The sequence below is a fragment of the Labeo rohita genome, chromosome 23 (genome assembly GCF_022985175.1).
Source record: "Labeo rohita strain BAU-BD-2019 chromosome 23, IGBB_LRoh.1.0, whole genome shotgun sequence".
Classification (NCBI taxonomy): Eukaryota; Metazoa; Chordata; class Actinopteri; order Cypriniformes; family Cyprinidae; genus Labeo; species Labeo rohita.
Window position 1 is genome coordinate 14,825,177 of NC_066891.1, and position 14,754 is coordinate 14,839,930.

Consider the following 14,754-nt stretch of genomic DNA (forward strand, 5'->3'; position numbering starts at 1 on the left):
TGTAATTTATGGGGAAAATGTGTATGATATTTAAAACACCTTTTGCGATCACTTAATATATCTGTAGACATCATTTTGAAAAAAAATTGAAAGACTCGGTTGAATGAATAATTCAATGACTCGTTCATAAATCATTTATTTATCGCCATCTACTGGCATAACATTGTAACCTGCAGAAAGAGTTATTGAACGAATCACTAAATGATTTAAAAGACTGGAGTCACTGAGATTAATCAATCCCCTCTTCTACACCACAGTATTTAAAGTTAAATCGCATATAAAAGCACTGAGACACTGCACTTGATCCCACCATTCCTCTTTCAAAGCACTGCGCACTGATGACGCGCTTCCGCTCCGCTCATCCAATGGGAAAGCGCGGTTTTAACATGTGGGCTTCGGCCATGTTCTGCTTTTAAATAAGGAAGAAGCGGGAGGCGTTAATGCAACTTTGTGTACTCAATATCTCAATCACAGTATCGCTCACGGGTTCTGAGAAATTCGAGTCAGTTAGAAAAAAATATCCACAACAGATACTAACACACACGGGCAGCTATATGGAGCCCGCTTAACCTCAGATGTAATTATTGCTGGGCTGGTATCTCGCGTGTTAGCAGCTGGTTAGCTGGTTGAGCTAAAGATCAGCGGTGTGGGTTTATCTGAACTGGTTTCGTCGTGTTTAAGTGAAGGATTCAGCTGCTTTTATCTAACAAAGCTGGTTAGCAGTGGCATGCGGATGAAGGGCAGAGGGAGCCCGCGTTTGGGACTGCGCTGACAGCCCTAAGGACTTATCCCGCTATAATCGAGGCTTTCGGTCTTTCATCATGTTTAATAAGTTCTGCGATTGGATCGGAACCGGAATCGCCAGTCTGCGAAACGGAGTTCCAGCTGGTGGGGTTCATACCGGTTCCGTGAGAGTGGATCAAGACGGAACCATACGGAGAAAAAGACCACTAGACTGGTAAAAAAGATTGTTTATAGGTGTAAAGAACTGTAAGAGATTTGCGTAGAAGCCCCAAAACTGTTATTTTATTTCTTGTTTGGGCTCTCAATAAAAGTTTAGGGCTTTAAACTGCTTTTTGAACCGTAATGTTTTGGTTCGGTCATTAAAGCGCGAACTGTTTTGATGACGTTAGAAACGCGTGCGCGTCTGGAGCTCCTGAGGAAAAAAACATACATTTTCTTATTTTTTTATTGTTTATTTTCTTCTCTTCTGTCGTTTGTATATATATATATATATATATATATATATATATATATATATATATATATATATATATATATATATATATATATGAGTCTGTTTTATTATTTCGAATATATTTGTGCGTTTGCTGCTTCAGTAAAACAACCAAGCAACCTTTAACAAGTTAATGTTATGGTTATAGTGTTGTGTTCGCAAATTTTTATTATTATGAAGTACACTACCAGTCAAAAGTTTTTGAACAGTAAGATTTTTTTTTTTTTTTTTACCAAGCCTGCATTTATTTAATCCAAAATACAGCAAAAACAGTAACTTTTTGAAATACTTTGTACTATTTCATATAACTGCTTTTTATTTAAATATATGTTAAAATGTAATTTATTTCTGTGATCAAAACTAAATTTTCAGCATCATTACTCTTAGTCCAGTGTCACATGAGTCTTCAGAAATCATTCTAATGTGTTGATTTGCTGTTCAAGAAACAGCAGATTTATTATTATCATCAATATTTACAACCGGTGAGTACATTTTTTTCTGGATTTTTTGATTAATAGAAAGATCCTAAGGTCAGCATTTATCTGAAATAAAATGTTTTTGTAACATTATAGACTTTACAATTTAAAAGCTTGGAGTCAGTATAATTTCTAGGCGAAGAAATTATAGAAAATGCTTTTATTTAGCAAGGATGCTTTAACTTGATCAAAAGTGATGATAAAGACATTTATAATGTTACAAAAGATTTCTATTTCAGATAAATGCTGCTCTTTTGACCTTTCTGTTCATCAAAGAAACCTGAAAAAATAAATGTTTTGAGCAGCAAATCAGAATATTGGAGTGGTTTCTGAAGGATCATGTGGCTGGAATAATGATGCCAAAAATTCAGCGTTGAAATTACAGGAATATATTATAATTTATAATATTCATATAGAAATCAGTAATTTTAAATAGTAAAAATATATCACAATATTATTGCTTTTGCTGTGTTTTGGATAAAATAAATGCAGGCTTGGTGAGCACATGAGATGACTTTAAAACATTAAAAAACCTTTGACTGGTAGTGTTTTAATAATAATGACTTTTCAAAAATATTTATTACATGTTCATTATAATAAAATAGTTTCTGATACTCATTTGTCTCGATATTTTATTTTATTTTTTCAAACAGTTTGGAAGATGGAGATGCAGTTGATCAGGAGGAGGAGAGAGTGGTGAAGAAATTCAGAATGGGTAAATAACACTATTCTGAATACATGATAAAATTGATTTAAGCCAATTACAAGAACACTTTAATGCTTGTTCTTTAGGAGATATTATGGATACGGTAAAAAACGCAGCCGAAGGAATGAAAACCCATGGTTCGAGTGTTGCGTTTTGGGTGAAGAACAGTGTCAGACCTAATGTGACGAACGTGTTGCCGGCATCACCGGGTCCACCCCAAACAGGAATACCATCAGAACCTGCAGGCAATTCCGCTGCATCAGCATCTTTGTGGGTGGAAAACAAGGTACTTTTTTGCTCATCAGGATCTTGATGGGTGAACAGAAACCGGAACACTTCCTTTAAATCAGGTGTCACAGAAGAGCAAAAGCTGTTGTGCAGTCCAATGAATTTTGTCTGTGTCATTTACTTCTGTTCTTTGCAGACAAGTTTAAAGTTTGGGGATCGGTTACGTGATAAACTCAAGGACACATTTGTAGCTCCATCTAGTTCATCTGAATGGAGGACCGTCACAAAGTCTGGTAAGGGTAAAACTTGTTCACATTTTCTGTTTAGTTATTTGCTTTTCCTTCTGCAAGTTGTTGACACATACAGTCTTTTTTTTGTTGTGACAGGTTCCTTACGGACTGAACAGTCAGTGACCATATCAAAAGCAAGCAGAAGACAAGTTTGTATGGACCATCCACCCCATGACACACACAAAGCTAACGGACACTCTGTTAACTTGCCTTCGGCCTCCACGCCAAAACCATCACCCTCTCCCCGCTTGGGCAGATCCCTGTACCATCGACCACACAGGTTGAATTAAACATAAATTAAAAAAATGTTAGAAAGAATCATAGTTAAGTAATAGAATTTGTAAAAATGTATGTTGTTAGGCATTATTGCTCCAGTTCAAAAAAGTGTAATAAATACAAGGTTATGAAACTGATAGGAAATTGTTTCTATTGTAGCTTTTTGTCATCTCCTGAGACCAGTTCAGGAAAAGCCATGTATACCAGCCTGTTTGAGAAGACCTTTCCAATTCGAGTAGTCCAGAGTCCTTCACATGGTAGCTCGAACCGCCTCCTCCGGGCCAGAACCCGCTGCACAGCACAGGAGGTTAGAGACCCTTTCTACTGTTTTGTTTAATAAACCAAATATTTCATGCCATAAAATGGTAGAATTACCATATTAGACTGCACAATAAAAATAAAACTGAATTCTAATCGTTAAATAACAAGGGCTGCGGTTTAAATGAGCAGCGTGCTTCGGAGTGGAGAGTAGAACTGTTTTTATTTACGCATGTTCAGTTCATGATATTTTTATTTAATAGTAGTAGTAGTAGTAATATTTATTGTTGTATAGTCATATTAATATATAGTCACAATTTGGGCCAAATTGTGTAGTTCAACAAACAAGTGCGTAAGCAAATCTGGAGATTGTTTTAGTTATTTATTTGTCAGAAAAATTGCAATTCGATTTTCCCCCCCAAATTGTTAAGCCCTAATTAGACATTGCGTTTACTGTTTTTATAGTCGGTGCGTGAGGAAGAAAAGGAAGTTTACCGGCAGCTCCTAGCCATGGTGTCTGGTGGCCAGTCGACCTTCCTTCAAGATGGAAGTTCTCACTCCAGCATTCGCTCGCATCGAGATTTGTGAGTATCTGTGACACGTTGCTTTAAATTGTGTTCTTCATGTCTGTGACAAAAACATAGTTGTTTAAAGGGAAAGTTCATCCATAAATTGTCATTCTGTTGTTCACCTTCATATCATTCTAAACACATAAGACTTCCATTCTTCTTCAGAACACAAATGAACACATTTTTTATTTGATAGATTTTTAATATTCTCTCTTTCCTATTGTCCATCGACTTACAGTCCTATAGTGCCTATAGATCAGGGGTGTCAACCTCCTGGCAGAGTTTAGCTTTAACCCTAATTAAACACACCTGATCCAGCTAATCAGGTCCTTCAGGCTTATTTGAAAACTACATGGTATGTGTGTTGAAGCAGGGTTGGAACTAAACTCTCCTTCAGGAACTGAGTTTGACACCCCTGCTGTAGAGTGTTTTCACATTACGTCATCAATTTGAAATTCGGCCATTATGGCTGTACTGAACGTAAACAATGTCACTGAACCGAATGGAACTCGTGCATGGGCTATGTCGGGATGAGAAATAGGAGGAATTGTTGGGTTGTCAGTCCGCAACAAAGAAGGCAGATCCTATGGATATTTACCACCTATTACAGGGCTCAACGATATGGACTGCCCTGTTGCCCGGTGCAGCTCGTACATTCACTGCACTGCATTCATGTTCCAAAACGTAATTTGTGTGGAAATATTACGGTATTATTGTAGGCTGTTAACAGAGCCCAGAAACACTGAAGAGGGACATAAAGATGAGAAAATACTGTAGCAGGTAGATCAATCTCACTATTCACGATGCATGAAATGTTGGAAGAAACTAAATAATGAATTGGGCGTAGGAGTTTATATAAATCTATCTCTGAAGGGAACTGTCTGTTTTCAGAAAAGTTTGCATGGTGTTTTCATTTCATCTAGCATCTGTATAATGCATTATAAAATGGTGCTAATAAGCGTAGCACAGTCCTGTATTAAGTTGAGCTTGTCAAAATATAATGCCCTTTCCTGCTTACAAGTCCTTCTCAGCATAAATTAGTAGAACAACATCATCAGTAGTACATTAACTATGCAGTCCATGCTGCTGTTTACATCCGAGTATCACCACAATGGCCGGGCATCCGGGTATCTAACCAAAGCGTGGCATAGTTGCAAACCCTCTACAGACCAAGCATTTTAATTCACATCTTCTGAAGAGACTGAGTCACTTTATAAGATTTGGTTTAGGCTTTTATTTACATATAAACATTAATCAGCACAAGTGCGTAGAGCTCATTAAATTGGAAGTCCACTTCCAGAACAACAATTTACAGATAATGTACTCACCCCCCTTGTCATCCATGATGTTCATGTCTGTCTTTCTTCAGTCGTAAAGTAATTGTGTCTTTTGAGGAAAACATTTCAGGATTTTTCTCCATATAATAGACTGATATGGTGCCCCGAGTTTGAACTTCCAAAATGCAGTTTAAATGCAGCTTCAAACGATCCCAAATGCAGTTGTAAAGGATCCCAGCCGAGGAAGAAGGGTCTTACCTAGCGAAACAATCGGTTATTTTCATTAAAAAAATACAATTTAAATACTTTTTAATCTCAAATGCTTGTCTTGTCTTGCTCTCCCTGAACTCTGTGTATTCTGGCTCAAGACAGTTAGGGTATGTCGAAAAACTCTGGTTGTATTTTCTCCCTCAACTTCAAAAATCATTTCAAAATCATCCTACATCGCTGCAGAAGTTCCGACCCAGTCTTCGCAAAGCGAACATGCAAAGATCATCAAACACCCTTAACAAAAAAGGTAAAACTGCGATATAGGACGATTTTGAAGTTGAGGGAGAAAGTTTTTCAACATACCCTAACTGTCAGTGCACACCACTTTGTTTTTCTTGTCAAGCAAGCAAGCATCTTCCGTTTATCATATTAGTTGCTCAACTCATATGGATTGTTAGCAATGTCTGTATGAACTTTCTGAAGTTTTGGTGAAAAGTAGTGGGACAGATGTTTTCAAAGACAAAAGTTATGGATTTTGATCTACTTAAGGCCAATTGATGACACAATTTTCATTTTTGGGTGAACTGTTCCTTTTAAGATAATTTTAGATCGTTGTTCTTACTTAAAGCTAAACAATTGGTCTCATTTCAGCTCCAGCTTTCTGTCGTCCAGCCGAAGTCGTCTTCATTGTGCCTCTCCAGCAGGCTCTGGCGCTGGAGTGTCGTCCTACGGGTTATCCAGTCTGCCTCCCAGCCCCCAGCATGGGTCCAGCCAGACTTCCAGTGCCCTGCCCAGTCCTGGTGCGTCCTCTAGCATTCCAGAGCCTCAGCTATGGGCTCATGAACTTGAGCCCAGCGCTAAAGGACCAGTTGTTCCCTCCGCTCCATCACCAGCTGCCCTTCAGGATACCTCCTCTCAGGACACACAGTCATCAGGTGAGTCCCATTTCTTTTTCTTTTTCGTGTTTGTAATGTAATCCTGGCTTAAAGGTTGTCTTAACGTGTTGTTTCACTTTCTTCAGCTCATGACGGAGATTCAGTCATTTTTGTGAAGGAGCAGCAGGGAAAGAAGCATGAAAACTCAAGGTAGGAGAATGTTTTGAGTTTGTTTCATCTTTTCATCCATTTCTGTTTTTTCTTTACATAACCCTATCTTAACCTTTCTAGTGTGCCGTGCTTCCAGGCTGAACTGTGGATCAAAGAACTGTGAGTACTTGTTATTTCTTGTCTAATATGTACAAGTATCAGTGCTTTTAGATTCTGGAAGTGAATAGCATCTGAAATGCTGTATATTTTCAGGACTAGCCTCTATGACTCTCGAGCTCGAGAGCGACGGAGGTTGATTGAAGAGCAGGAGGCTTTGGCCTCTCAGCTCCTGCGCCAGGTGAGGAGGTTTCCCCTCTTTTTATGCTACACCTGCATTTTATGTGGCTTACCCACTCATGTTCTCATTTGTATCGTTAGCGCCTCTCTGGAGTGGGTCGAGCCGCCCCAACGAGTGTTGAGCTAAAGGTTCGAGTCCCTCTAGAGAAGGAGGTTCCTGTTGCAGCTGTTATCCAAAAGCCTCAGCCTATTCAAGAGGAGCCAGAATTCCCAGAGTTAACAGAGGTAAGTGCTCCTGAAGGGATAGTTGAAAATGGTCATCTTTTATTGACCCTCATGTCATTCCAAATTTGACTAACTGCCTTTCGTCAGCGGAATACATATTTGTGTTCGCGCTGAGGGGAGCTTCAAAGGTTTCTGTGTTTTTTTTTTTTTTTTGGCAATGTTGAGTAATGTATCACAGACATATCTCATGAATCCTTTCATAAACAAAGAATAGAAAGTGTAAATAGATTCATTGTGCAGTGTAGAGAACTTCGTTGAATACAATGGAACTTTGTGAGATTGCGATGAACTAAGATGAGTGAGAGCTTTTAATGATTTAAGTGAGTTTGTAAATGAGATATTGATTTAATACAACCGTTAAATAAACAAGAAGTTAATATTAAGTGACTTATATTGTCCGACTATAACACTATTGCCTGATTTCGTCATCAAAAATAGTTTGAAACAAATCACAACTGAGCTGCTGCGCATCTCCATTTAAACACAGCTGTGTTTCCTTTATGAACGAACGTGCATTTTTAAACAAATCTAGTGAGTCAGTTATTCAGTTTCACATTCATAAAGCCAGTCACATGCTTTATTCCTGAATGAATCAGCCATTTGAACATTTTTAAAGTATGGTTTCAGTTTAAATCATTAGTTCAGATTTAAATCATTAAATATTTCTGTATTCAACATTTTATATTTAAAACATTCATCTCAACATGAATTTATGAATTTGATTACACTCATGCCACCTCTGAGCCTCTATAAAAATATGAAAATACACCCACAAGCCACTTTTGTGTTCTTCTGTGTCACCTCTGTAGTACCAATTAATTTTGTTAATACTAATAATATTTCATTTGATTGTTATATTGTTCTTATTCTACTTATTTTAATTAGAAATCTTAAAGAGTTTATACTTTTTTTTTTTTTTTTTTTTTTTTTTTCCAAAAAAATTACATAAAAGATGACACTTTTTATAAAGCTTGAAAAATGCCATTACAAAGGTATAAACAAAATTCCCTTGTAAATCACTTTACGGCGTCCAATATCACCTTGTGATGGGAAGGCACATTTTTTGATAATTGATTAGGCCCTCCTGAAATTTTGACACTGCTCCTAAATTTAAGTTATGAGCTCCTAAAAAGAAAAGTAAACATAGAGCCCTGAATAGTAGATATTTTGAAGAAGTATTTAGTCATACAGGTTTGAAAATAACATGAGACCATTTTCATTTTTGAATTAACTTTTCCGTCAAGTTCACTAGTTGTTGTTGAAATTACTTGTCTAAAAGTCTGCTATTATTGAGAAGCTATTTGTGTACTAGCCTAAATGGAAATGGAGAGAAAAAAAAACACACAAACCTCAAGGTCACTGAAGACAAGTAAACGGTCAGTGATTAAATTAGAAACTAAATACAAACAATAGGACAAATAAAAATACAGTAGAACAATTAAGAAGTGCTACATATATTGTATAAAGCAATCCAATCAAATGTATAAAAACACTGCATATTCTTCATTATGTAAATGAAATATATATTTCTTATTGAAGTTACAAAAGTGATTTAGTAAAGAGCAGTGAGATTTTCTCTTTTGTTGTTTAACATGAATGACAGACAGCAGGAATATTGGACTGCTGTCACTTTAAGAGCTGCCCGGATCAATATACTGTTACACGTGTTTTCATTCTCAGCTGTTTGCTTTCACCTAAATCAAGATCTAAATTACTGTGACTACAAGGATACTTTCAAAGACAGGCATTTTGACGCATGAAAGTGTGTATATTTAATCGTTCAAGGCCTATAAAGTGGCAAAACTCAATACAAAATGTAAACAAAATGTTTCATCCTTTTTACTGTTTTATTTTGTACTTGAATGATGTGTTTCCTGCTTGTGGTGTTCACAGGACATGGAGAAGGAGGTGAGCAGAGCTTTGAGAGGCGGCAGTCAGGATGAGGTTCTCAGCGAGGGCTTCCGCCTCACCATCACCAGAAAGGACCTGCAGACGCTCAGCCATCTCAACTGGCTCAATGATGAGGTCAGAGCTGTACTGCATCATTCAGGTTTCTGTAAAAGCCTGTTAGTAAAACAGTCCTTTTATAATCATTTTGTGTGAGGTGTTCCCATAATAATCAGTTTGTCAACAGAGTGCCTGATTTATATATTTCCTGCATTTCAGGTTATTAATTTCTACATGAACCTGCTGGTGGAGCGCAGTAAACAGCCCAACCTGCCCTCTGCTTACACCTTCAACACTTTCTTCTTTCCCAAGCTGCGGAGCTCCGGTTACTCTGCTGTCCGCCGCTGGACCAAGAAAGTGGACATATTTTCTGTAGACATCATATTGGTGCCTGTCCACCTGGGGGTGCACTGGTGCCTGTCTGTAAGTAGCTAACCAAAGTCAAATTGAGGAAGGTGCATTGCATGTCGACTGATGCTTTCTTTCCTGACAGTTCAGAAGAGTATTTTAATACATCTCAGTCAGTTTAATAAAGGAATGAATAATTCAAATGTTTCCTCTCAAGTCAGGAGCGAGAGGAGTGTTTAAAATTATTCTCATTTCTTTTGCCTTTTGATAGACGGTGGATTTTCGTAAGAAGAGCATCACTTACTTTGATTCAATGGGAGGAAACAACGACGAGGCCTGCAGGATTTTATTGTGAGTGCTGCTTGATTAGATGATGAAACTGCTCTGCAAGAAGTGCCTTTTTAAAATGAGTCTCATGATAACTCATTAAGAAATAAACAGAATAAATTATGCATGACTAGACATTGTCAGAAGTCTCTTAATTGTGTCTCTGTACAACAGAAAATATCTGAAACAAGAGAGTGAAGACAAGAAGGGGCAGAACTTTGATACCTCAGAATGGACTCTAAAAAGTAAAAGACCCAATGTGAGTTTCGCAACGTAAGCATCTTATAGGGCTTAAATTGCTCTAGGATCATCTCAAAGATTTTATTTGTCTTTTGAATCTTTAGGAGATTCCTCAGCAAATGAATGGAAGTGATTGCGGAATGTTCACATGCAAATATGCTGAATACATCACCAAAGACCGGCCAATCACATTCACACAGGTGAGCATCAGTTGCGTAGAGTTTGAAATAAATTATTGGTTGCTCACACTTGTACACAGTTAAAAGTTTTTGAACAGACGATTTTTATTGTTTAATGTTAAAGAAGTCCCTTCTGCTCACCAAGCTTGCAATTATTTGATCCAAACTACAGCAAAACAGTGCAATTTTGAAATATTTTTACTGTTTAAAATAACTGTTTTAAATGTATTTTTTTCCCTGTGAAATTTTCAGCATCATTACACCAGTCTTCAGTGTCACATGATCCTTCAGAAATCATTCTGATCATTCGGAAGAAATTATTTAAAAAAATGTAAAAAGAAATTATAAAAATTCATACTTTATGTAGCAAGGATGCTTTAAATTGATCAAAAGTGATGATAAAGACATTTATAATGTTACAAAAGATTTTTATTTCAGATAAATGCTGTTCTTAACTTTCTAACGTTTTTTTTGAGCAACAAATTAGAATTTAGAATATTAGATTTCTGAAGGATCACTTGACTGGAGTAATGATGGTAAAACATTCAGCTTTGAAATCACAGGAATAAGTTACATTTTAATGTATTCAAATAGAAAAACGTTATTTTAAATAGTAACAATATTTCATAATTTTACTGTTTTTGCTGTATTTTTAATCAAATAAATGCAGGCTTGTTGAGCAGAAAATACTTCTTTAAAAAACATGAAAAATCTTACTGTTCACAAACTTTTGACTGGTAGTGTATATGGACATTTAATTTACTCTTCTTTCATTTCTCAAACAGAAACACATGCCCTATTTCAGAAGACGAATGGTATGGGAGATCCTCAACCAAAAACTGTTGTGATCGGATGATTCTTTTGTATAGAACAAATTTTCATGTGTTTTATGGATATGAGGGCTCCTGTGCACTTCAGGAACCCCAAGACAAATATGGGATGCCCTTAATCACCGGTCATCTCTATGCTGTCCGAATGAAATTTGGAAAGTCCTCATGCATCGAAAGGACACAGTCTCAGCCTTTAAGAGTCAGGGCAATGGTTTTATGCTCCTTTATAGTTCCCTATAACTTGACATGCTTTTGCTTTGCCAGCAAATGTTGTTTGACTGACTATGGAAGGATGTTATTTTCATATTTTCAGTCTTTTCTTGTACTGCCATTCTTCTGCAATAGCTGTCGATGTAAGGCCTGTCTTGAGATGACTTCAAATGATCATTTGTGTTAATTGACAGCTTGATCTCAAATCATCTGAAGTCATAAATGTTACAGTAATATGATTAGCGAAATTTACATTGATGTCTTTTCACTCCAGGACTAGTAAAATGGCTGGAATTGACAATCACAGACTCACTCAGTGGTTTTCTAATGAAAAACTGCAGTTTACTTAATATTTGATACCTGTATGTTTTATACAGATGCTGTCAGTGTGATTAACTATAAAGTTAATTTTATTTTAAATGGCAACTAAGACTCGATTAGAGTCTTCTTTTTGGAAAGATATTTTTTCCAGATTTAAGTGAGTTTTTGTGGTTCTTTGTTTTTCCTGGAGGTGATGAAAAGCTCTTGCAATGCTTTTGACTTCAGTATGTTTTGAGATGGAGTTCTGCCATCAAAGGCATATGTTTATTTTTATCAGTATTTGTTGGCTTTTTGATAACTTGGAGTCTTCTGATCATTTTGGTCATTTCACAGACAGGCTGCACTTACATTTATTTGTTTTTTCTCAACCCAGCAGTGTCATGCATCTTGTTTTTCTGTTCTGTTCTTACTTGAGGTTACTCTGTTCTTCCTTTTGTGTAAGAGAAAACTATTTTTGGCAACTCTTTCTAGAATTTTTTTTTTTCCTGCAGGATATTGACAATTATTGTATATACAGTGACTATACGGTAAAACTGAAGACATATTTAATACTCATTTTGTACCTTTTATTATCTGTTTTTGTATGTGGAACAGATCTTACTGGAAGTAAATTCCTGAGGGTATGTGTGTATCAGAGGATAAATGAAATCATTTCAAATCAATTCTTGTTTTGAGTCGTTTCTCTCAAGCTCATGTTCTTAATAAATGAACTTTAAAAAATGAAATTTGAAAAAATATTCCATGACAAAAAAGTAATTTGTGTAAATTTCAGTTATGTTATTTACATAATTTTTTTTATGGTAAAATTGTAAACAACCCCGTATAGACTGATTCTTTTGTTCAAACGTTTGAACCGACTCCTGCCATGATTCGCTAAATCAGACTACATAGTCATTTGGGTATATTTATATATTGGGTACATAATTTCTCTTTTTGATAAAGCTGTAAATACAATGCAGGCTTATTCAAACAGATAACTATTTTGTTTTAACTTTTCATTTTAAAGAACTGGCTCAATATTGATTATGCGATGAACGTTTTTGATTTTTAAGTTGAACACGTGATTCATTCGTGTTTTTGAATCGGACTAACGTTAGGATTCGCGCGTTCTACCTGTGACGACAAATTCAGTGAGCGACGTTTCTGGAAATTATTTCGATGTACACCCTCAGTTAATTACATCACATTGCTGCATTACAGCCTTCAAACTCATTCACAACTCGGGTAAAATATGATTTTTTCAACCGTGACGCTGAAGATTCCTCAGTTGTTGAATTTACGTCGAAGGTAGGCTGCTAAAAAGCCATAAAAACCCTAACCTTTTGACTTGGTACAGTATGTTAGCCTATATTACAAATATTGCTAAAACAGCAGGGCTCTGTTTCTCTGTGCAGTTTAGTAAGTTTGTTTTACCAAACTCAAAGATGTTTTAAGAATCGATCGATAACGTTCGATGAAGGTCGCGGTTTTTATGGTAATTGATAATTTTACCCGATCCTGTTCAGCCAAGTCTGTGGCTGAAAGATAAATGTTACCAAAACACTTTGCTGACTAGCTTTGTAGAAACTCCAAAAATGCTAAATTATATATTTATGATTTAATCATTTTCCCCTGCAGTTCCTCAACAAACCCAGTTTGGGACACCTTGACAAAATGTAATGTTTAATGGACTTCATGTTGTTGATAACAACAAATAGAATATATTTTCATGCTCTTTGTACAAGATTATCGTATTTAAATCAATGTGAAACTATATATTTCTTGAAATTATATATTTCTTGAACACTCTGTTGTAAATATATATTGTATTAAGGAGAAGTTCACTTCCAGAATTAAAATTTCCTGATAATTTACTCACCTCCATGTCATCCAAGATGTTCATGTCTTTCTTTCCTCAGTCACAAAGACATTAGGTTTTTTAGTAAACATTCCAGGATTTTTCTCTATATGATGGACTTCAATGGTGCCCAACGGGTTGAAGGTCCAAATTGCAGTTTCAGCGTAGCTTCAACGGGCTCTACACCATCCCAGCCGAGGAATAGACCATTTCGCTAGATGTAAACAACACTAGTCTAGAAGCGCTTCCTGTTTTTTTGTTTTTTATTATTATTTTTTTTATTTCACATATACAAATACATCTTAAAGGTGCTAATGTAACATTTTTATCCGGTCAAATGTTATGTTGGTTGTATTTTTTTGTGATGTTTGTGTAAAGTAAAGAAAAAAAAAAGAAACAGGAAGTGTATCGGGACCAGTGTGTTTACATCTAGCGAAATGTAAACATTTCTTAATACATTACATAATCACTCTTAAGAAGTCAAGCGTGGTTAGTTCTTCATATGTGTACTTCGATTATAAAAAGCAGGGTATGGAGAAAAACATCTTTTTTTTCCTCCATCTTCAAAATCCATTGTTGTTTTACCTTTTTTAATAAGGGCAATTGACTTTCTGCAACCTCCCAGTCTCTCTTGAAACCAACACGGAAGTGACTTTAACTGCAATCCATCGAGTGGCCTCTAGAGACTGGTTTCAAAAGGAAGTCAATCCCATAGACTCCCCATGTTAAAATGCCCAACTTTACAGCAGAAAAAAATGTTTACAGCCTGGTACAAAAAAATGGTTTTGATCTATATAGCTATTTTTGCCCTTCATGACAACTGTGAGGAGGGGTACATTTTTTTTATAACTCATCCATTTAATTTATATTAAGCCTTAAGGTCTTTGCACACTGAGTCCGTAATTTTCGCACTTTAAAAAATAAATACGACCTCACGTTGTGTCAATCACGTTTACACACTGCCTCCGAAACATAAAAAAAGTTCGGATCAGGTTCGATTTTCTGTGTTTTCACATCCGTAGCAAGCATTTTGATAGGAAAGGATGACGAATACGAAACGGAAAAACCCATACGAAAATTTCGGACTCTTTAAAGTTTTGCATAATTAAGAGCGTGGCCACTTGAGTGACAGGTGGATTGCTGCTGCTGTCCCCACCGTAGCGCAGGGTGGGCGTGCTTTCAGCAACCAGCCCCACCCACTCTTCGCCTCTTTGCCCATTTTCGATTATCCGGGAGTGACGGCATCCAAGATGGCGAAAGACGGCTCCGCCCACTACGAACTTCAAAAATGCTCTTTAGAAACCTACGGGCAGAGCTGGGTAAATTACTTACCAATTGTAATCTGTTACTGATTCCAAATTACATGACAAAAATTGTAGTT

The 14,754-nt window shown here is 36.4% G+C and overlaps 1 protein-coding gene across 1 annotated transcript; it reads left to right on the forward strand.

Moving 5' to 3' along the window:
- The first annotated feature begins 379 nt into the window (after positions 1 to 379).
- senp1 (SUMO specific peptidase 1) lies at positions 380 to 12,019 on the forward strand. Its single transcript, XM_051097252.1, has 18 exons — positions 380 to 958; positions 2,367 to 2,428; positions 2,506 to 2,705; positions 2,844 to 2,940; positions 3,034 to 3,217; positions 3,373 to 3,520; positions 3,937 to 4,055; positions 6,179 to 6,462; positions 6,549 to 6,612; positions 6,694 to 6,732; positions 6,826 to 6,910; positions 6,991 to 7,134; positions 9,028 to 9,159; positions 9,301 to 9,504; positions 9,701 to 9,780; positions 9,931 to 10,015; positions 10,101 to 10,196; positions 10,961 to 12,019. The coding sequence occupies exons 1-18, from the start codon at positions 822 to 824 to the stop codon at positions 11,021 to 11,023; spliced, it is 2,223 nt and encodes a 740-aa protein (XP_050953209.1). The 5' UTR covers positions 380 to 821; the 3' UTR covers positions 11,024 to 12,019.
- The last annotated feature ends 2,735 nt before the right edge of the window (positions 12,020 to 14,754 follow it).

Excerpts from the sequence above, each read along its gene's own strand:
- senp1 (XM_051097252.1), top strand. The coding sequence starts at position 822 with ATGTTTAATAAGTTCTGCGATTGGATCGGAACCGGAATCGCCAGTCTG. Across the intron at positions 959-2,366 it reads AGAAAAAGACCACTAGACTG|TTTGGAAGATGGAGATGCAG; the intron begins GTAAAAAAGATT and ends TTTTTCAAACAG. Across the intron at positions 9,505-9,700 it reads GGGTGCACTGGTGCCTGTCT|ACGGTGGATTTTCGTAAGAA; the intron begins GTAAGTAGCTAA and ends GCCTTTTGATAG.